Consider the following 21,772-nt stretch of genomic DNA (forward strand, 5'->3'; position numbering starts at 1 on the left):
TTCTCTGTTACCAAAAAAAGGAATTTCTGAATAACAAATTTAAAGAAGTATAAAAGTGGAAAACAAAAGTAACTATTCAGATTAAACTTGTTTTGTTTCTTGTAAGTCCCGATTTGCTGGGAATTCAAGCTTCAGATTGCAAAGAGTAATGCCATACTCCATAAACTAAAAATACTATCTGCTAATGCCGTTGGGGAAGCTTTCATGTTGATTTAATGCTCAAAGTTACTTTATTGTTTTTTTTTCAGGTTAGAGAAGACAGATGGGCCGGCGCATGATAGGACATTTGTTTACTCGGTTCAGGTAGAAACCCAAGGTGGTATTTGGTTAACTTTAGGTGAACCGATGTCAAGAGTAAAGGATGCGGAGAATTCTGGCGCGCAGAAGATGTTGGAACATCTATTGAAATTGTGAGATCCCTATATTGTCCTTTGCAAAGAACATATTTCTATTTCTATCCCTTTGTGAACCTTAGGCTGAGGTTGTGTCTAGCAAAAAATAAAAAGAATACAAAATATATTACATCCCTTGACAAAAATGATGATTCAAATTTTTATATGAATGTTCCTTTGCCGGAGTTAGGGATCCATGCACTTGAATACTGATGCTACATCCTGGTGGCGACTACTAGGAAGGAGATCCTAGAAGCCCGCATTGTGGTGGTGACTATTAGCTTGTAGGTGGGAGATGAGCTCAAGAGAATATAAGGAAACAGTGATGAAGGGAGAGCCAAAGAGGTGAATGAGGATGAAGAAGATGCACCGGGATTTTCTGATGCGGGTTCATCCTGCCCATGCCGATGAAATCATATAGTTTGAAAAAGCGCTACCATGAGATTTTTGTCGCAAAAAAAGCAGTGGGACAGAAGTTAGCTTTCCTATTTATCTATTCACTCCGATGGTCGAGATGCAGATGTATACTCATGGTTAATTCGCCATACTTTTTAAAGCCATGCACATCGGCGTAGAATTCAGTGTGAACTGAAAATTTGTTTATAAACTTGAAATAGCATGTCCATCTCGATAGTAACGACACGGGCTTCTTTTACATAAATATCACGTAGAAAATTGTAAGGATGAGACATAAATTTCCACGTACATAAAATAAAAACAGAAAGTAACTATGAATAAATAAGTTGAACTAACAAACTATACATATACTATGATTAGGAGATGGTATAATATTTGCCACAACCATGGGACTGATAGCTATAAAAATTAAATATATTTTTTGGAGAGCTTAGATCGAAAGAACCTCATCCGAACAAATGTTTTTTTACATTGGTATAGATTTGCTTATCTCGTCTGTTTAAGAAATTCTCTGGTTTGTGGTTGTTGAACGGTGGTTTTTCAACAGTTGCTTTATAAACACTCCAGGAAAATGTTAGATGACGGGATTTTCTTCTGTTAACAAACAGCGAAATTGGCAACCCGAGTTATCACAACCCACTCAGGTCATTTTTGATTCAGTGATTCACACAATAACAAGCAAAATCTAGGCCTTGGTTCGTGGTCAATGAACTATGTCGTGACGAGCTATGTTTTTGATATATGGAAACATAGCCACACTTTAGGACAGTAAAACTGAGCAGCTTTCCAACCATGTAATGCCTTGCGCGTTTCTGGCCATCCAATTTTTGTGACTTGGGCAACCTTGAGTCCTTGACCGTTAGTCTGTTGTCTAGTCCGGCTTTCACAATTTGAAGCCCTATGGTAAAGTAGGATAGGGATTGGGAGAGGGAGAGGGAGAGGGAGAGGGAGAGGGAGATGTAGGCCGACACCATGGCTGTTCGGCTGAGCACAACTGCTCTGCTGGGATTTGAAGAAGCAATCATTCTTCAATTTCTCTACGGGCATTCATGGCAGGTGATGTGGCCATCCTTCCACTGCCTCGGTACATGTACGTGTATTTATGCCCCTACCACTTTTCACTAAATCTTTCCACTCCGGCAACACAACATCCATCAGCATGGTGCTTGGCTAGGTTCCCCTATATTTTTTCCCCCGTTCATGTACAATTCCTTCTTACACCAAACAATTACATTATCCTGATATCCTCTCAATCCCAAATTTTGTGCAGGTGATGTTCATACTGGTTGTGGTCAATTTATTTGGGAGATCTTGGAGGCTGGTACTCCCATTTTCTTACTTCGGAAATTCTTCAACTGATAATTTCGGATGGTCTCTGGACAGGTAATTACTTCAAGTGTACTGCCAGATCTTATCCTTCCTTGTTTTACCATCGATGTTTTTACAGCGCATGATTGCTTAGATTATATATTTTGTTGACCCCTGGATGGGAGACGAATCTGTGTGCTTGTCATTATTTAGTATAATTTCAGATTATAATGAATTTGTCTGTGCTTGGTATTGTCGAAGCAGATTTCTTGGACTTCTCATTAGAAGTACATAATTAGAATTTAAAGTCTTGGATTCAGTCATAGTCAAGTGTGTCTGGTCAACTTGAATGATTCTTGGCATAAGCTATGCTTAGCTAAAGGGGGTGTTTACTGTTTACTTTATGTATTTATTTAGTTCTATTTTACGGAATGGCCACATGAGATATTCCTGGAAATTTATATTGGTGTGAATTGGTTATGTGGTATCTGTATACACAAGTTGTGCATACATGGTGTTGTTTTTGTACTACAAAGGAGACAGTTGATCACCTATTTTTTTTATGGCGGCAACCTAATATGGCGGTCAATTTTGGAAATAAGAAATACTGCTTCTCTTGAAAAGGCATCTTTTATCTTCCTAATCAGTTTTGTGTTCCCTACTTTGCTATAGATTTGTTTTTGGTCCCTATTGCAGAATAGTGGAGGGGGAGCAGGCTCTGGAAGCTCATGTATTTGGTTCGGGTTAAAGTTTTGAGCATCCGAGAGGTTGAGAAGCTGCTACGTACGTGCTAATTAGCTCATGCTGTGTGCTGATTAACCTGATGCGTTTTAGATGTTAAGCTTTTGCTGTGGCCCAAGCTTATCTTTGAGCTTTCTGCTTTTGCATGACTTTAAAATCTTGGTGGAGGCTACTCCTATTGATAAATTAGTGGGAATTTAGGTTTATCTGGCGTTCCAAAAGTATGTCCTCAATGCATAAATTTAATTTTGAGTGAATGATTGCTATATCGACACACATGCATAATTTTTACTTATGATGACTTCCCTTCTGTCCATGCTTACCCTGTATACAACCTTCTGTCCATGCTTACGCTGTATACAAATACAATTATGTTAATGGCTTAGGTATCCCCATAAATATTGTTTTCTTCTGTCCATAATATTTATTTTCTCATGATTTTATTTCATTGTTGGTATGATCCCTAGCATTTTATATGGCGATCCTCAATGAATTTTCTTGAGGATATTTTATAACCGAGCTCATTTAACTTTTTTTCTTTTCTGATTTGATGTCTTGTCCTTCTATTCTTCTTCCTTCATGATCAGGTCTATTTGGAAAGCCTGATTACTGATGTATTACTTGAAGGCAAAGAAGTCTTTAAGAATGTAATTCATGTATATATTTGCATTAATAACCTCTCAAACTGTGGAATATAATAATAAATGTCTGAAATTTTGCAGAAATAGTGATTTTTCACTGAGATGGTTAAAACACCATGCACAAATGATAGAGCATAAATGAGCCTCAGGTAAACCTGTCCGGTCTGGCACGTCAAGGACACTTGTATACCAGCTTCCCACCATCGTTGTTATCGCCAACAATATGAAGTGGTAAACTTTCTATCTCATTTATCTGCTTTCCTTAATAGTTTTCGCACAAATTTTTGAATTGTGATAACTCATTATCACAATTCGTCATTCTTGTTTACGCGATTGGGTAGTGGCTATTTTCTTCCTTGTGACAGCTAATCAAGCTCAGGGATATAATTGCGATTCATTATCTTTTTTGTTCCAACCACTTTTACGAAATCTGACATGACAAAATAACCGTGACATTATGCATCACTTGTAATTTTAGGCCCAATAGATGCACAAAAATGGTAGATCGCAGCAATTATTTTCGAGGACTGGTTTTTATGGTCTCTAGGCGATTGAAAAGGAATATAAGTCTACATCCATTTTACTTTTGGAAGAGGCAATTGAAAAGGCATAGTTGTGCCGTTGTACATCCCAGCCTTTCCTTCCGAAGGCCCGGTCCAATACACGGATATTTCATTGCTAACAAAAGAAACATTGCTTCACAAATTAGGATTACCCGGGAGCTTGCTGCTCGTCTTTAATTCCATGAAGTCCGAAATTACTTCCATGCTCGCCACCACGCTCGCCCCCGGTGTTTGCTCCTGATCATCCTCTACCGCTGCTTCCCATGCTAACTCTGGGCCACCAAAGCTTCTCGCTACCTGTGCTCACTGAAACTATTTCATGCTCGCCACCAAACTCGCACTGGCGTTTGCTCCTGACCATCCTCTGTTGCTTGCTATATGGGCCGCCAAAGCTTCTCGCTGCCTGTGCTCGCTGACTGATTAGATTCTTGCTGCCCATGCTCTCCCTGTTGGAGCCGATACTACTTCATCTGGCTGCACTGGGAACCGGACACTATATGAAGCAAATTCTCCAAGCTTGGGGAGCAAATTTTGGCCAGCAATGTCGAATCGAATGCTGATGGCAGAAACAAGGAGTTGGGAAAATTATATGTTTTTGTTTGCAGGTTTGCTATTTTAAGTCGAGCGGCAAATTATTTCAGTTCAGTTGATTCACACTATCAAGTTCATCCATTGATGTACTTACATCTCCACAGATCTGCAACAACAATAATTGAAGTATGATAAAACTGTCTTGATGACTCATTTATAAAGATATCATTATTCATCACATCTTTCCACACAAATGTCAGAGCCTGAAAAGTAATTACCAATCTTCATATTGAAGTAGTCTTTGCTTATTAAGCACCAAACTATTTTTGACACATTTACCACAGTTTAAGTTGCTGCACATGGCCCTTATAGCAGACCCAGTTTTTAATGTGGGTATCACCAATATATACCATTCACACCCCGTTATGAAATGCAGCGTCCAGGTAATTAGTGTTGTAAGGCTACCTTTAGGAGAGATATTTTTGGTTGTACTGCTAAAACTAAGCGGCGTGCCATCCAGGTAGAAAAAATATACCTGATGCACACTTGTGGGAATTAATTCATAAAACCTTCAATCAAGATGAGTATCTATTGAATCCCACAGCGAAGCAAAGCGTGGGCATGTGACTAGTTTGTTCCATTTTGCTTGTGGAGTAGTATTGAATCCAACCTGAGCTGAAAGTTCTTCTGTATCATCTGATTATTACCTGTCTTGCTTGCGGAGAGTCGATCGATGGATTAAGAAGCCTCATCCTTGGAACTCCAAGATGAAGAAGGTGGCACTGAAATGTAACAGTTGTGATGAGCATTTGCAAGATTAGGGTGGCGCATGCCTGAGATTAAGAAGCTATTTTGCTGAGACAGTGAGATGGCCCCTAATTATTTTCTTCTTCTTCTTGAGATGATGGCTCCTAATTAGCAGCTAGCTACAGATATGCGCAAAGGAGACAGGGAAAGAAAGGTACATGTTGATGAAGATGCCGCTGAAATTTGACAGTTGTGATGAGCATTTGCTACATATTAAGAATCTTTGTCGCTGTGACGGCATGTTTGTTGATGGACGGATGGATACCATTTCTATATATCGTGTGTGACATTCCCTTGTCATTATGAATCCATTATGGTACTTTTATTGTACTGATATTATAGTCTCTTGAGGTCTGGTTGATCCAAATGCATGAGTGAAAAATCTTAGCACATAATTATATATCCGTGTCTACAAGTTTCCTTATATCGGATATAGTTGGCGTGCAAGACAACTGCACAATAATTGTAGCAGTATGTTCTACATCAAATCAAATACTCCCTTTGTAAACATTTGTAAGATGGTTTAGATCACTAAAGTACTACTGTCTTGTAAAGTTTACAGAGGTAGTATATGTTACAACTTACAAGTGTATACTTTTCTGAACTAATACGTGTTGATCTTCATAGAATTCCAGGTTAAATTGGAAAACCATTTCCTCGCAAAAATAATAATTTGAAAACCATTGTTTGGGAACTTGAGATAGCGTGGAATTCCAGCTTAAATTGTCTGAGTACAAGTGTATAACACTGAACTTCATTGCATAAATATGACATAAAAAAGAAACTTGGTTAGCAAGGAAAATACAGTTTTCACCTATGACCCTATGAAATTAATTTCGTAAATATATCACGTAAAAAGTATTTTTGTACGCACGGAAAATACAGTTTTCAAACTGGCGCTGTAGTAGTTTTTTCTTTAGAAAAAATAGCACAACGGACAGCCCGTATGGGCCGAAAGATGGCCCGTTACATATTCTTACCTTTCAAGGCCCGTTGTGGCAGCACAAAAGATCTCTCACCTCCACGAAAGATGGCTGCGTCTGCTGGGTCTTGCCGATGAATAAGACTCCATTGCTGACCTCCCACCTGGAGAATGGAGCCAACAAGATATAGCTATTGTGGATGCAGGGAAGGCAGGCTTGGGATGTTCCGTACAGGTTATGAAAATGCAAGTGGTGAATCTTATCTCTGTTATTCCATTTGGCAAAACAAAGGCAAGAGTTCCGGCGACTGGCAGATGGAGAAAATGTCACTAGGTTCTGGGTATCGGTATAATATCGAAGGTGGAACAGAAAACTACTTGATCCTACTAAGGATAGAAGCTCAGAACATCTCCAGCCGTTGGCCCCCCAGGGCGCGCCTAAAAATCGCCGCCTGGGGTGAGCCGACGCAAAAATTGAGCCTGGAAGCGAGTTGGTCCCTAGCCGCCGGCCCCAGGGCTGCCCCCAGGCGCGTTTGAAAATAAAATTTGTATAGCAAAACACGATAAATTTCGGCGAAGTTCGGCGAAACACGATAAACTTCGGCAAATTTGGGCATATATTAGACATGTTCGCCGGTTTTCGTTACATAGCAAAATAGATAATAACTAAACTAAAAGAGAAACTGGCTGAACGTCGAGTAGTCGCCGTCGTTGCCGCCATCATCGCCGCTGTCGTCAGACTTCTCCTCCTTGACGTAGCCGTCCCTGGTGGACCCCTGACCGGCGTCGCCAACGCGGGCTGGTGGCGGTGGCGCGTCGTCGTCGTCGCTGTCGCAGATGACGACGACCCCGCCTTCATCGCGGCAGCGTCGGCGCTCCGCGAAGCGGCGCAGGGCGGCGCACTGGCGCTCCTTCGCCTTCTCCAGACGCTCCTTCTCCATCGCTATGGAGTCCCAGCGCGCCCATTCCAGGGCCGCGTCGTCGTCGTCGAGCTCCGTCTTCACCGGCGCGGCCGGCTCCTTCGCCGGCGCGAGCCCCGGCTCCGTCTTCACCGGCGCGAGCCCCGGCTCCGTCTTTGGCTTGACGAAGCACGGAGGAGGAGCCGACGAGGAGGCGCGCCGGCCGCCCTCGTTGATGAGGATGCCGGCGCTGCGAGTGCGCCGGCCGAGCGGCGTCTCCGCCGCGGGCTCGGCCTTGACGCCGAGCAGGGCCGGAGCACCGGAGGAGTGAGAGGAAGAGCGCGAGGAGGAAGAAGAGGAGGTGGACCCAAACCTCCTTGGCTCCCATGGCCCGATGCGTCGGTGGTGCAGCGGGGCGGCCGCCCTCGCCGGGTACGCCAACGGCGGGTTGTTGCCACCCTCGAGGTGCGTCAGCACGCCCTCGAGTGTGCGGCTGGGGACGCCCCACCACAGGTGGCACCCCTCGCTTTTCTTCTGGCCGGGCGCGTCGTTGGTGGACGCCAACCGCTGCCGATGGCGGCGCTCGAAGTACGCCGCGCAAGCCGCGTGGTTGTCGGCGGCGTACTGCGGGAGGGAGAGCTGGGTGTCGGTGAGGGAGGCGCGGACGACCTCGACCTCCTCGGCGAAGTAATTTGGCTTGGCAACGGCGTCGGGCAACGGGGGAACGGGCACTCCCCCGTCGCTGAGCCTCCACCCCGTCGGCCCGGCACGTATGTCCGGCGCCGCCGGGATGTTCGCCTGGAACAGGAGCTAGGACTCCTGTGCGCCGCCTCGTCTCCGGGGAAACGTTCTGCCATGACGACGGGCTCGGGAGAGGTAGAGAGGGAGAGGGAGGGGCTGGGCGGCGGCGCTCGGGAGAGGTAGAGGGAGGGGCTGGGCGGCGACGCTTGGGAGAGGTAGAAGGAGGGGCTGGGTGGCGGCGAGGGGCGGGGCTGGTGTGGGCACAGGCGAGTAAGGCCACCGGCTATATAGTCGCGCCGCGCCCGTGTGAACGCGTGCGAGGGAGGGGAGGCGTCGGCTCGCCGTCCCGTGACGCGCTGCCCGTGAGGAATCAATGGCAAGGCTGACCGGCGGCAGCCTTACCATTGATTCCCCGCGGGAACCGAGGCCGTTGGGGGAAGACGAGGCGCCGTGTCGCTGACGCGGCTGGTCCGCGGCTTTTTCGCGCCAAAACAGCTCGCCCCGGCGCCTCCGGGCGCCCCCAGCGCGTCGGGTTCGGCCTGGGTCCGCCGGCGCTGTTTTCGGCCTAGGCCGGCGAAAATCGGGCTCCTGGGGCGCGACTGGGCCGTTTTTTTGGCGCCGGCGCGAGAAAATCGCCTGGGGAGGCCTTCCTGTGGCACGGCTGGAGATGCTCTCAGAAGTACTTTTCGTTAATAACCCCACCAATCGTGGAATTTTGCAAACTGGATGTCAAGACAATGCAGGTTGAGAGGATTTGTGCTGAATCTCACGGGTTCTCTGGTTCTAAAGCGTTCATATATACCAACTTTCCACCGTCGTTGTTGTCTTTACCGACAGTATGAAGCGGTGAACTATCTATTGCATCCATGTTAGGTCCATCCGTTCATGGTTATCTCCCAGCTTGTCTAATGCCTAATAGTTCAATACTGCACTTGGTTGTTCTTGTTTGCATCATTTAGTAGGGGTTGTTTATCTTGTGCTAGGAACATAATTGTGATGCGCTGTCTTGTTTGTTTGTTCAAATTGTTGTTTTTAGAGAATCAGATAGGAGAAAAGATCTTTCACATAGCTTATGTTCAACTATTATTTTCAAGCAATATTTCATGGTCAAGGTATAGAAAGATTGATAGATACAGTTTCACCTTTTGAGTATTTCACTCACCTCAGGAAAGTTCATTCCATTCAAGCATGGCTACTCTTGTCTCTGTTTCTTGAGAAATAAATAAGCAATGAGGCAGGAAAAGTGTTCTTTTGGTCATGTTCACATATATGATTTTATCTTCATTGTTGTTTCAAAATAAATATGATTAACTTATACAGTCACAAATAAGAGCCCAACTCACTGCTCATGTATCTTGTTCCCAAAAGCTGTTTTATTTGAATCAGCCTCATATAAGATCTGTTATAGGCGGGCAGCGGTAGTTGAGGCAGCGTGAGGCGGCGTGCCAGCGACGCTGCCCGCAGGGTGAGAAATGACAAAATGAACCCCCTTTTGCAAAGTTTAGCCAAAAATGACACACCTCCCAAACTTATACCTAATCTAACCCTTTTAGTTAATGCCAAGCTCAAATGCATTGAACTTGCCTATGTGGCTATATGTCAGTGCCATGTATCTCAGCATTGAAGAAAAATTAGTGTTTTCCGATCGAAATGGGTGTCACGAGAATAACGCCATGGTCTGTGGCATGGAGCTTTTAGAGGTCAACGGCATAGTCCATGGAGTTGACCCTCTCTCAAAATTGCACCATCATTTTTGCCACTCTCATGGGGTCAACGCCATGGACTGTGCCATTGACGTCTAATAGCTCAACGCCATGGTTTGTGGCGTTGACATTGGAATCTTAAAGCTAAGTATTTTCCAACACTGAGGTATGTGGTGCTCACATAGCCAAGGTCAACACGAGGAAAAGGGTTAGGTTTGGTTAAAGTTTTGGAGGTGGTTCGTGTTTTGCTGGACTTCAAGAAAAGGGACAATTTTGTTAATTCTCATGGCCGTGGGCAGCTGAAGACTGTGGTTGTTCCAAGGCTGGCCGGCTTGTCATCGACGGTGGGCACGGCGGCAGTCTTGGTGAGTGGAGTCGAGTGGTGGCGGTGGCCCCCCTTTCTTCCTCATGCATGTTCAGGCCGCAAGACGACTGATGAACATGACTGGTGCAAATCAACCATTGGGGAGCTCTGCTGCGGCCGACCGTGAACTAGCTGTTCTCTAATCTCTCTAGGACAGTAGAAGGCACACAGTTTGTTGATTGTGGCTGCCAAGACCCCCTTAATTATTTTTCCTTGTGTGGCGTAAGTTTGAAGTTTTCTCTTTGGAGACTGAAAACTACGATTGAAGTTCGTTCAGCTCATTTGTTTATGTTTAGTTGCATCTGCCTGGCTGTTTCTACTTTTTTGTTCTCCCCTCATGCCAGCGTGACTCACAAAAATGAGACGAGGCTTGGTGTTCGCCGGTTTACTGTCTGTTTGTAGTTTGGTTGTTGTTGTTCAGTTCAGTTTATGAAGCTTTGCTCGCAACCACAGTGAGAGGGGTTTCCGTTTTTCTTTTCTGTGGCTGTTTCTGTTTTTCTTTTGGTAGTTTGGTTGTTGTAGTTCAGTTCTGTGGTAGCCAACAGGTTGTGTTGCAGCCAAACCCAAACCCTGGCCTGGATGTTGCCCAGGATCATACATTCGTCTTGTTTGTTTCAGCAACTTCAGAAATGGATTTGAAAGCGATGCTCCTTTTATCAAAAAAGAAAGAAATGAAATGACAGTTGGTGGGTTGTGAGTTGTTACAGGGGTCGCTGGTGCCTAGTTAACCGCCCTTATCTCTGTTCTGTATTTCCTGTAGCATTGTTGTACACATGGACATGGTGCTGACGACTTGAGGTGGGGCACCAAGAAAGTGCAGGTTAACCAATGTGATTACTCCCAAGGTGCCGGAATTAAAGCAAGATTTTTCTTTAACCTCAAAATGACCTCTTTATTCATTAGATAATAATGTTACATCGTTCACCATGATAGGTACCGGAACTTCAACTCGCGCCTGACGCCCCCGCCGGTGGTCGCCATCGCCTGAACTGAATCGTAGTAGCAACTAGCAACCGCTTTTTTCTTACTTCTGTAGGTTCTGTCTCTCTGATTTTGTAAGCAAGGTACCATACTAGTAGTAAGTAGTAGCATAGGTAGTTTGTGAGTATTTGACAAAAAACTATCATATTAGGGGTTGCCGTCTCACAAAACTACCATATTCAAAAAAGTGACTGATAACTACCCAAATTTTATAATTAAAAACTATCACTTTTGAAAAATGGTCAGTTTTAACGATTTAAACGCGTTTATGACAGATGGGGCCCACCCGTCAGGGCTGATGTGGCGACAAAGTCAACTCCGTTTGTTTTGACCGTCAAGTTGGCCGTTATGACAAGTGGGGCCCACACGTCATCGTCAACCTTCCTCCTCCTCCCGTCTCTCTCAGGCATTTCAACAAGCACCTTCTGTGCATCTAAGGGAAGGAGGCGACGGAGGCGAGGTCACGTTGGAGGTGGCGAGCGTGCTCACCTTCCCGCTGTTGGACGTGAGGAGCTGCAGCGAGTAGTAGTCTGACACGGCGTGGTACAGCAGGATGGCCGTTCGCCCGACCGCCCCTTGGCCGTCAGGTTCTTGACGTGCTCAACGCCATCGTGCACGAGCTGTAGGCGTGCGACGGCGGCGTGCTGCCGCTGGCCGAGGACCTCCTCCTCGCGCCCCGGTGACGAAAGCAGCATGCAGCGGCGGCGGCCAGATGTTGCAGACGGTAGCTGGCAAGCTTGCACCTGCTCCGAGCGCGCGCGGTCATGAATGTCCGCGCCGCTGGCCAGCGGCAAGGCGCTCGGCCATGAGGACGGAGGGGTTCGTGGAGGCGGAGGCGCTAGACGGAGGAAAGAACGTGTGCGCCGGTGCGCTGCAGCAGGAGGACCAAAGCAGGGGCAGCCGCGAAGAAGCCGGCATGCGGCGGGAAGCAACTTGAGGGCTCGCCGGAGTTTCTGTCGAGGCAGGGGCGCCATGGCTGCACAAGCTCGTCTCGCGTGCGAGCAAGGGAGAGGACGGGCGACTCGGGCCCTCCGGCGGTGCGTGGTTTTGGCGCGCGCCTGCACTGTAGAGGGGGCGGTGTGGCTTGGTCCTGGGGTTAGGGACGGCAGCTGGATGAGCATGCTCGCGTCCGTCGTTGGCCGGAGTTCACATGCTTTCCTCCATGCACATAAGATGTTTGTTGAAATACCAAAGAGAGAGAGGAGGAGGAGGAGGAGGAAGAAGAAGGTTGATGTGGGCCCCACTTGTCATAACGGTCAACACTAATGGTCAAGACAAACTTAGTTGACTTTGCCGCCACGTCAGCCCTGACGAGTGGGTCCTGCATGTCATAAATGTATTTAAATCGTCTAAACTTGTCATTTTTTAAAAGTGGTAGTTTTTAGTCACAAAATTAGAAATTTTTGATAATTATCAGTCACTTTTTTGAAAATGGTAGTTTTGTGGGACGGCAACCCCTAATGTGGTAGTTTTTTGTCAAATACTCGGTAGTTCGTATATGATTCTTTTTCCAGTTTACCAGTCAATGTCCTGGTTGTTCCCCATGTAGCCCAAGTGCATATACAAGAAGAAGAAGCAATTGAACAAACGGTTGTCTTGTAGGAGTACTGGAGTAGTAGATGAACTGTGAACGAAATATTTCTCCCTAGTCCCCTCCTTTTTTTCTCTCTGAGAGTTTGTTTGGTAGCGTGGTTGCCGGTTGAAAGGATGGGTGGGATGGATGAGTAGAGGGGGCAGCGCAAACTGAAAATGAATTCCGGCTTTTGCAATTTTTTTTGGCTGCTAGGGAACTTTTGTACTACTCCCATAAACTCTGAAAGTCTGAGGTAAAACGCTGCCCTTACAAAGTAGAAAAAGAAAAAAAAAACTCTGAAGCAAGCCACTTTTGACGACAACGACGAGTGCCGTCAGAATTAGTTGACAAAGAAGGATGATATTTTCTTTAAACAGAGGCCAAAGACTTGCGTCATTCAAAGGTGTTTAGAGTACATAAGAGCGGCTCAATATCTAGCTCATCAACAACAACAAAAATCAACCGATTACTCTTGAGGCATGATAGCCCTCAAGTGCCTAGCTCTTGCGATGACCCGAAGCTTGACCTCATCCTTTATGAGCTTTAGAATGTAGAATGATAACTTCTTTATTTTGGAAGACTCTAGCGTTTCTCCATTCCAGATGACCCAGGAGTCAAGCATGGCGAGGAGGGTGGTCATGGCCTCACGGTGAGCTGTGTTGGGCCTCAACATGTTAGTCCTTCAATTCTTGACAGAATGCTCATTTGCACGCTGATCCATCGGCAAGGTCGCTAAACTGGCCCGTTGCTCCACCATCCTCAACCTCAACACACGTAACCGAAGTGAAATTTGTAGAAAATATATGTTCACACAATTAGGCCATCCCCGCATTTGCAACTGGGGCGCCGTCCAATGCCTTTTTGCAGTGCTAGCCAGATGAGTCCAAGATGTTGTACCGACTATAACAGATGCTACTAGTGGCGACGCCGTGAGTTACAACACCACACTGAGGATGCTGAAATCAGCGACCGCGTATGCTACAATCGGTTGCTGCTGGGCAGAGATATTGGTACCGCCGAGCAGAGGTCATCGGCCAAGACGTCGGAACAGGCAACTCATGGTGCTGGGACCAACGGCGTCGGATGTTCTGACCATGGCATTTGGGCACCACCAAATTTCCTGGAGCCGAGATCGACAGGTGCTACAACCGTGGTCAACGGTAGCTGTGATCGGCTACGATGCCGGATGTTGCGACCATGGCATTCGGGCACGACCAAATTTCCTGGAGCCGAGATCGACATGTGCTACAACCGTGGTCTGCGGTTGTTGTGACCAGCTACGACACCGTCCTGATGGCAACAGACGACACCCTCATCGTCCCGGCAACCACTCGTGGGTACCAAGGATGCTGGGATCGGCCACATCAGATGCTACGATCGCTAGAGAGGGGATGTTGCGGTGGGCCGCACTATGATGGCGATGAAGTTGTTCTTGATCGCTGGAAGCAGCGACAACGGGCGCTGCAAGCGATAACGAGCCAACGACGAGCATCTAGTAGTGATGCGAGCGGCGGGTGGGTACTGCGTCTCGTTGTCTCGGGGCAGCCGGCGTTCCGATGTCGAAGACCAACGCTCACTTGTGATGCGGGCCGACGATCCCCCTTTTCTTTTCTCAACATGGAGCGCACATGCAACAGAGAGGCCCAGTCATGCGTGTGAAGGGGTTGACTTGATCCAACGACTATAATTGCCCGAATCCAAGGGCTCCGGAGGTGACCGATCCAGAATCTAGACGGTCGACCGACGCCGAGTGCCGCTTATCTGAAAAAGAAAATCCGGACCCAACGGGCAAGGCGCGAACGGACGGGGCTGGCGCCACGCCTGAGCCCACCACCACCACACCCCTCTTCCGGTCTCCCCTCCCCTGTTTCTCCTCTGCCCGAGCTTGCCAAAGATCATTTCTTTCCTTCCCTTCGCCGGCCGGCGCGTCTCCAGGCTCCAGGCTGCAGTCAGCGTACCACTGCAGTTGCTCTGCAGCTCCGCGTCGGCGTCGCCCATGGAGCTCGCGGTCAGAGCCGCAGCGGCTTCGTGCTCCTCCTCCCCGTCGCTCCATCCCCCGCGCGTCCCCTGCCGCCTTGGCCGCAGCCCAGGCCTGCCGCTGCCGGCTCGCCGGGTGGCCGTCGCAGCGGCGGCCATCGCCCTCGACCCGGTACGTACCGAGGCCACAAGCTGATTCTCATCTCAGGAGAAGCAAGATAACGCGCTGTGTGTGCTAGAAAAAGGGTGAACGATTGTCGCACACCAAGTGTTCGGTGTTAGGCCCAGGCGGGGCTTTGGCAGGAACCAAGCTTTGTATTTGCTTGAAGAGTAATCACCTGAATCGAGATAGGCGTAGGTTTAGCAGATCTTTTCAGTTTGGGGAGGTGATGTGTTTCATGGCGTGCACTGCTGGTATTTGGCAACGAGAGGGAAAGACTGAACCTCCCATGGATTTCTGTTGATATACCTGCTGATATCTGGATTTCTGTTGCCTTACATGTATAGGATGCCTGGCCTCTGCAATCTAGCTTGTACTTTTTAATACTAGAGAGCTAATCTTGTTAACAGCAGTCGTGTATGGTTCAGAAATAAGCAGCCTGTTTAATAGCATAGTTTACAGTCTCGTTAAGGGCAAGCCAAGGTGAATGTTTTGCATACAAGGTGTTTGATGTTATGCCGAGGTAGGACTTTAATCATACCGTGTGAAACTGACGCTTACTATGCGAAAAGTTTCAGGAGATCAAAACTGAGCTGAATGACGCTTCAAAAACAGAGGTGTTCGCATGCCCTGTTTGCTATGAACCGCTGATAAGGACAGGGCCGCCAGGCATGAACCTGTACGTCTAAAGTCCATGAATTATCTTCATCTCTCATGGTTGCTGGATTAGGATTTATGTTGTTTCTGCTTCTACGCGTGTCCCAGGCCAGCGATTTATAGGTCTGGATTCAAGTGTTCAAAATGCAACAAGTCATTCACCAGCAAAGATGTCTTCTTGGATCTCACTATCACCTCAGGAATGAAAGAATACAGTGAACTCAAGCCTGCTAGAACTGAGTTGTTCAGGAGCCCACTCGTCTCCTTTCTTTACGAGAGGGGGTGGCGTCAGAACTTCAATCGGAGTGGCTTCCCTGGCCGCGATGAAGAGGTACATTTCTTGTCCGTCTCATTCTTTCAATTCCATAGCCTTAAGCTGTTACTGCTCAGTGAGAAACTATTTATAGTAAGACGTATATCTGTCAGAGCCATGTATTTGGTGCTGCAACAAAACGCTGTCTCCAGTTTTCATGACAAGAAAATATTCATATTAATATGCATATAATTCTAGTCTTCTGTTGACTTTATCAGTTCCAAATGGCTCAAGATTATTTCCAATCAGTCGCTGGTGGTATACTCGTTGATGTCAGCTGTGGCAGTGGCTTGTTTTCAAGGAAGTTTGCAAGCTCTGGGGCATATTCAGCTGTGATTGCTTTGGACTTTTCTGAGAATATGCTCCGCCAATGCTATGACTACATCAAACAAGAAGAAACCCCTATGAACACGTGAGCCTTCCTTCGTGTTTATTTCGAGCTTTTCCTGTAAGACTTGAATAGTTGTCATGCAAGATGCAACATCCAACTGTAACAAACGTCAAGTAAAAAACTAGGCCATCACTATTTTTTGTGGGTACTAGTGCTTTATTTTAGTTTAATAGCAAAAAAGACTACACTATGTGTTCAGCATCTAATTGAACAAAATGTGATAATCTACTCTCTTGTTTCAATCTATTACTACTTCCGAATGTTCTTTTTGTTCTAAAGTACAGTACAGTAATTATGAACATTCATCAGCAGTATTCATCTGCAGAAACCTCGCACTTGTAAGGGCTGATATTTCAAGGCTCCCCTTTGCTTCATGTTCAATTGATGCCATTCATGCTGGAGCCGCTATCCACTGTTGGCCATCCCCTTCAAATGCGGTATAGTACCTGTCTCATTTGCACTTCTGATTAATATTGTACATAGTTGATAACCTAATAATTGATATAGTAAAACTGGTGTCTTCGGAATTGCGATTTTATTCATCAGAGTCCACTGAACAATTAGTTAATCCAGAAAGTTTAAACCCGGCATTACATGGGAAATAATGCTCTGTATTTCTGTTAATTATTGACTGCTGAACGTGTCTGTAAGTCAACCACGATAGTTTAGTGCTTAGTTAGTATGCTTTGGACAGCTTTGTGTAGGAACAGGGCGTCATGCGATGACCTGTGTACCTTTCTTTTCATATGAACTTATTCATCACCATGACATCCCCTTCTGCTGTTTGAAAACCAGATAGCTGAAATCAGCCGTGTGCTGAAGCCCGGCGGTGTCTTTGTGGCGACAACCTTCTTATCCACCCCCACGAACAGTGGCCCGCTCTCTATTGATGCACTAAGGCCACTGAGACAGGTAAAAGAAGTCATCGATCGTCTAGCTCTACTACTTATTTTCTGCATGGGACAGGTTACCTAGCCTGTTGCACCTTGTCTGCTATGTGCTGCAGATTGTTGGGCCAGTGAACAGCAGCTACAACTTCTTCACGGAAGGAGAGCTGGAAGACCTGTGCAGATCCTGTGGCCTGATCAACTACAGCAGCAAGGTGCAGAGGTCATTCATCATGTTCTCCGGGCAAAAGCCGTAGCTGGGTATCACATCCAGACTTTCTTTGTATAGCCAGCCACAGTGTATATATAGTATAGCTGTGCTTTTTTTTAACGCATGTATATATATAGCTGTTACGGTTAAATCAGGTGGTGGAAATGTAACTCAAACACACGTTAGGCAATTGAACCAAAATGCATGGTCTCCGACTCTGATGAACAATAGTAGCATTTGTTCAAGTTCAGGCATTGAGCAAAAGTTTTACACCTGAACAATTGTGTTGTTTATGCAAAATAAATAAAATTTAAAGTAACTGCTGAACTATAAGCCTTTTATCGATAACGACCTGAACGTCTATTAAAATCTTCAAGGGTACAGATTCAATTCCTTTCTAGAGAAGATCAAGAGGGACGTATCCTGGCTCCAATTTTTTAGTTTTTTTTACAGAATGAATGAAATCGAAGAATATCAGTGCAAGCAATCAGACCGGCTGAGTGAGTGACAGGATATTGTCATCAACCAAAATTATTCCCAGGATCAACAACAAACCGCACCATACAGCAGCAAGAAAGAAACTACCCTAGCTACTACTCAGCCTGCTGGCTGGCCTTAAGGTACAAGCAGCCATTCCGGCACCTCACGATCGCTCAAGGCACTAGCAGAGTGGTGAAGAAACCTGTTGCTTGGTGGCAGCGGCACCAAGCTTCTTCAGGTCGAGGCGTGTCACAGGTGCTCGATTCGAGCTATCAACTGCATTATTCCTCGAGCGGAGTGAGTGAGACTGCTTGAAGCAGTGTGTGTAAAATTACAGCACACTGTGCCATGGTGTTAAATGAAAGGTCAAGCTAATTACATCAATGTAGCAGAACTGGCAAGCCAACAGGTCGGAGGAGTGAGTGTTACTGTTATTCCCATTCACAGGGTGGTTAGGCAGGAGACAGAAGCTGTTCCATCCAGATGGTTCAATCTACTCTCTACTCTCGACACACTTAATATGACAGCCTATGCTTCACAGTTCTAGAAAAATAACATAACTCTTGTTTTTTTTGCGGGGTCACTGCTACACCGAAAGTACTATACGATGTTCCGTGTAGCATTCACGAGTGCAACTTCATTTTTTAAGGCAATCAGCTGCTAGCCTCTTGATCTTTTCGACGCAATCCTTCTTTTCACATTTCCCTGGAATTCAAGAACTGTAAGAGATGAAAAATCGGTGGTGCTCCATGATGAGTTTGATAAAGTTATGATATAAAATCTCATTTTTAGATGTGGGCCTGACCGTGAAGGCTTTCACTAGGTTTCTCCACTTATCCTGAAAGATTAAACACATAAAAATTAACATCTTTTACAATAAAATATATGTAGATAAATAAAAGATGAATAGAGAAAAAGTGTGAAATACAACAAAACAATGAGCAGAAAGAGCATGCAATGCTTGTTCTTTAGTGCAATTAATCACCAATTGACTATGCCTTAAGGTGGACCGCTGTTCGAACTGATATTGAAAACCTTTCGTTCTTCAACTTAGTCCATGGTCCAACCCCATGTACAGATACACCATCCACTAGCTCTTTCACCTCTTCAGATGTCCAATGGTCATTGTTTCTTCTGCACCCATGTTTTTGGCCTTCACTTGCAGAGCGCAAGTCCCGGGAGCATGGTTCTATGTTTATCGACCATGTTCCTCTCTCACGTGCACTTCTCACACGACTTCCATGCCTCCAACCACTTTTTGGTATGTAATCTGAATCACATAGCATATGTGTTTAACTACTTGAGGCAATGACAAAATGGTACATTGCAACAAATGGAGCCTTCATAATTCATACCTAGTAGATCGCCGGTCCCCTCCTCCGGCGGTGTCACGGTGGCCGCAAGCCTCCTGCTTCTCCGGTGACAAGGCGGCGGGTACATGCCCCCTCCCTCTCTCATCTCCGCCTCTTTTCCTCCTCCGCCGTTGAGAGTCGTGGTGGCAGGGGCCTCCTCTTTCTCAAGCAATGCCTCCGGTGGAGCGGGCATAGGTGTTTGTATTTTCATGCCATGACCACTAGTTGGTTCAATCTGCAATGATGAAACAAATTTTCAATGCCATTTGCCACGTTCAATTGTTTTGCAAGTTTGTACTTTTGGATGTGCGGAAATCTTGCCTCGTGAGTTAAATTTGCCTCCTTTATATAAGTAGGAATGAATGCACCTGCAAGGAATCATACATTATTTGATTTCAAGATCGAACCATGGATAAATTGCTTGTTTGTCTAACGAAGTTTGGAATAGACCGCAAAAATTAAGCATCGTACCTTTCAGCCATCTATCCAAATCATGGGGTCCTTCTAAGAGTGCTTGAAAGTCAATGGTGCCATAATCCACATATGTTGAGTGAACTTTAATCTCCGGCTGTCATCAAGAACAATGAAATATATGTTGTTATTGTGTCGGGATTTCGACGAGCCTGTTGCGAACTCTATATCCAAAGTCAGATTTGATAAGATCTAAAGAGTGGGGATCATATATGAACTATGATTGTCGACATACATTACATCCAGTTAAAATGAATCTTGAATAAACCATGGAGGGCCAGTTCTTTTCGGCGATTCTCCCAGAATCGCCCCCCTCCCCGGCTTTTCTCAGAATTGCCACTCCATATTTTTTTTACAATTCTATCTAGTTAAGGTCTAGTTAGTTAGGATTGTAAAAAATATATGAAGTGGTGATTCTGGGAGAAGCTGGGGAGGGGAGCGATTCTAGTAGAATCGCCCAAAAGAACTGGCCCGGAGTATGCTTCAATATTTTTTATTGACCATTTTGGTTGTGCTTATACTTTTCTTTCAGATAACTTACGATTTTTTTAGTTTAGACATATAGGCTGGCTCCACTTTTATATTGAAATAAAACCAAACATCCAACTAGTCATCATCTCTAAAATAGATATGTAATCTGATCAACAAAGTGAATACCTGTTGACTTGGAAGAGGATCGGCCAAGATGGGCGCCCAAATGTCAACTTGTTCCATTGTGTCAGTGAGCAGCTACCACACTTCACTTGTCCAATATAGGAAACTGAAATGATGGCTGGAGTTAATGTGTTTATTTAATAGTACTACATACCGTAAATGGATTGATTAAAAAAAAACTTGTTCCATCAAATAATATATATTGTACATGCATGCATGATAAATCCAGATATATATACTTCATGTGTGTATTTAAATTTTTTATACTTATTTTTTTTTGGTATCGCTGACCAAAAGTAATAATAGATGCATGTGCATGCACTGCACAGTCAATCATCTCACCTAGCAGGATGGTACACTGCAATGCAAACTATTCTCTTTTTTTTGACAGCATGCAAACTATTCTACTGTTCTCATTCGGGTGTATTCTATTGCCATGGAGCATTAGATATTAGTCGCAGATACTTTCATGTATATTTTGATTTTGGATTGAAAAAAGATTGACCCCCTCTTAGTTGCTCATCACGCTCCGCCACTGCATGCATGTATGCGTGCAACAAATTAACTGCCAAGCTAATTAAGCTTACATAAAATCCTATCCAGTTAGCTAGCAATCAGATCAACCAGTACAAAATGTAAATGAAGAAGTTCCTGTCTGATCTGCAGCTAGTACGTATACAGTACTAATTAACTCTGGACAGAGGCCGGATGAATAACGTACCTGTGTGCAACCGCGCGCGCAGGGCCTCCGGTGCGCCGTGCCGGCGGCTGACAGATGTCGGACTAGTATGCCGCCGTCCGTCCAAGATCGTAGTTGCAGACGACTGGAGCAGAGCCGGCCGGCGGCCTCTGCTTGGAGACACGCGCGCGGCGACGGACCTCGTTCCTCGACTCTGCTCTCCTGGAGCTAGCTACGGTTACGGTGTGAGAGAGTGGCCGGCCGGGCGGTGGCGGCGTTTATATGCATTGCCAAGCTAGCAACTTCCGGGAAGCTGCCCGGCCCCCGATTAAGCTCACACTAAGCTCGATCGAGCTATAGATGACATGATGCGATGTGAGTTTGGACTCGCAACTTCCACGAAGCTTCCTCCTCCCCGAATATGAACCGGCATGGCACAATCCCCTGTTCAATTCTAGCACTACTCTAGCTAGCTACGCGCCATTGATGCGGGTACAGGTCACGGGCTCACATCCATGGCAGGCGTGAAGTGATGATGGACCGTCCCTTTTCACTAGTTTGTGCAAACGACTAGTGCTGTGCCTTTAGCTTAAAATGGTGACTGGCAAGCTTCACGATAATGCATTATAGCCCACCGATCGATCGCTTTCGCCCGAACAAGGGCACATACTCGTAGCTGGGCCTTTAGCTTAAATGTATGTCACTGGTAGAAAAAGGGCCTATAGTCCCGGTTCGTAAGGGCCTTTAGTCCCGGTTTCGGAACTGGGACTAAAGTGTCGGTACTAATACCTCTCCCCTTTAGTCCCGGTTCAATCCAGAACCGGGACTAAAGGCCCTCCACGTGGGCAGTGTGCAGAGCCCAGTCAGGAGACCCTTTGGTCCCGGTTGGTGGCACCAACCGGGACCAATAGACATTCACGCGTCAGCACTTCTGTGGCTGGGGTTTTTGTGTTTTTT

The 21,772-nt window shown here is 46.0% G+C and overlaps 3 protein-coding genes across 11 annotated transcripts in view; 2 read left to right on the forward strand and 1 right to left on the reverse strand.

The window, feature by feature from the left end:
- LOC119329330 (ribonuclease 3-like protein 2) overlaps positions 1–414 on the forward strand; it is a 3,205-nt gene extending 2,791 nt beyond the window's left edge. The window contains exon 4 of the mRNA XM_037602346.1: positions 249–414. Coding sequence (XP_037458243.1) covers positions 249–414 — 166 coding nt within the window. The remainder of the gene's footprint in view (positions 1–248) is intronic.
- Positions 415–14,445: 14,031 nt separating this feature from the next.
- On the forward strand, positions 14,446–17,453 carry LOC119329331 (uncharacterized methyltransferase At2g41040, chloroplastic-like). Of its 2 annotated transcripts, none has more exons than XM_037602347.1 (7): positions 14,446–14,732; positions 15,293–15,399; positions 15,486–15,708; positions 15,909–16,102; positions 16,407–16,518; positions 16,877–16,993; positions 17,088–17,453. In XM_037602347.1, the coding sequence occupies exons 1-7, from the start codon at positions 14,580–14,582 to the stop codon at positions 17,223–17,225; spliced, it is 1,044 nt and encodes a 347-aa protein (XP_037458244.1). In that variant the 5' UTR covers positions 14,446–14,579; the 3' UTR covers positions 17,226–17,453. The 2 variants fall into 2 exon arrangements, with proteins under 2 accessions (XP_037458244.1, XP_037458245.1); XM_037602348.1 differs by having other exon boundaries at positions 15,299–15,399.
- Positions 17,454–17,759: 306 nt separating this feature from the next.
- Positions 17,760–21,160, reverse strand: LOC119329332. 8 transcript variants are annotated; one of them, XM_037602356.1, is made up of 8 exons: positions 20,858–21,159; positions 20,140–20,242; positions 19,483–19,579; positions 19,333–19,379; positions 19,015–19,246; positions 18,763–18,929; positions 18,465–18,497; positions 17,760–18,364 (listed from the first exon to the last, which is right to left on the reverse strand). In XM_037602356.1, the coding sequence occupies exons 2-8, from the start codon at positions 20,194–20,196 to the stop codon at positions 18,320–18,322; spliced, it is 678 nt and encodes a 225-aa protein (XP_037458253.1). In that variant the 5' UTR covers positions 20,197–20,242; positions 20,858–21,159; the 3' UTR covers positions 17,760–18,319. The 8 variants fall into 8 exon arrangements, with proteins under 8 accessions (XP_037458253.1, XP_037458254.1, XP_037458251.1 ...); XM_037602357.1 differs by having other exon boundaries at positions 17,760–18,378; XM_037602354.1 differs by having other exon boundaries at positions 18,695–18,929; positions 20,858–21,157.
- Positions 21,161–21,772: the final 612 nt, after the last annotated feature.

This window comes from Triticum dicoccoides, chromosome 7A (genome assembly GCF_002162155.2).
Source record: "Triticum dicoccoides isolate Atlit2015 ecotype Zavitan chromosome 7A, WEW_v2.0, whole genome shotgun sequence".
Classification (NCBI taxonomy): Eukaryota; Viridiplantae; Streptophyta; class Magnoliopsida; order Poales; family Poaceae; genus Triticum; species Triticum dicoccoides.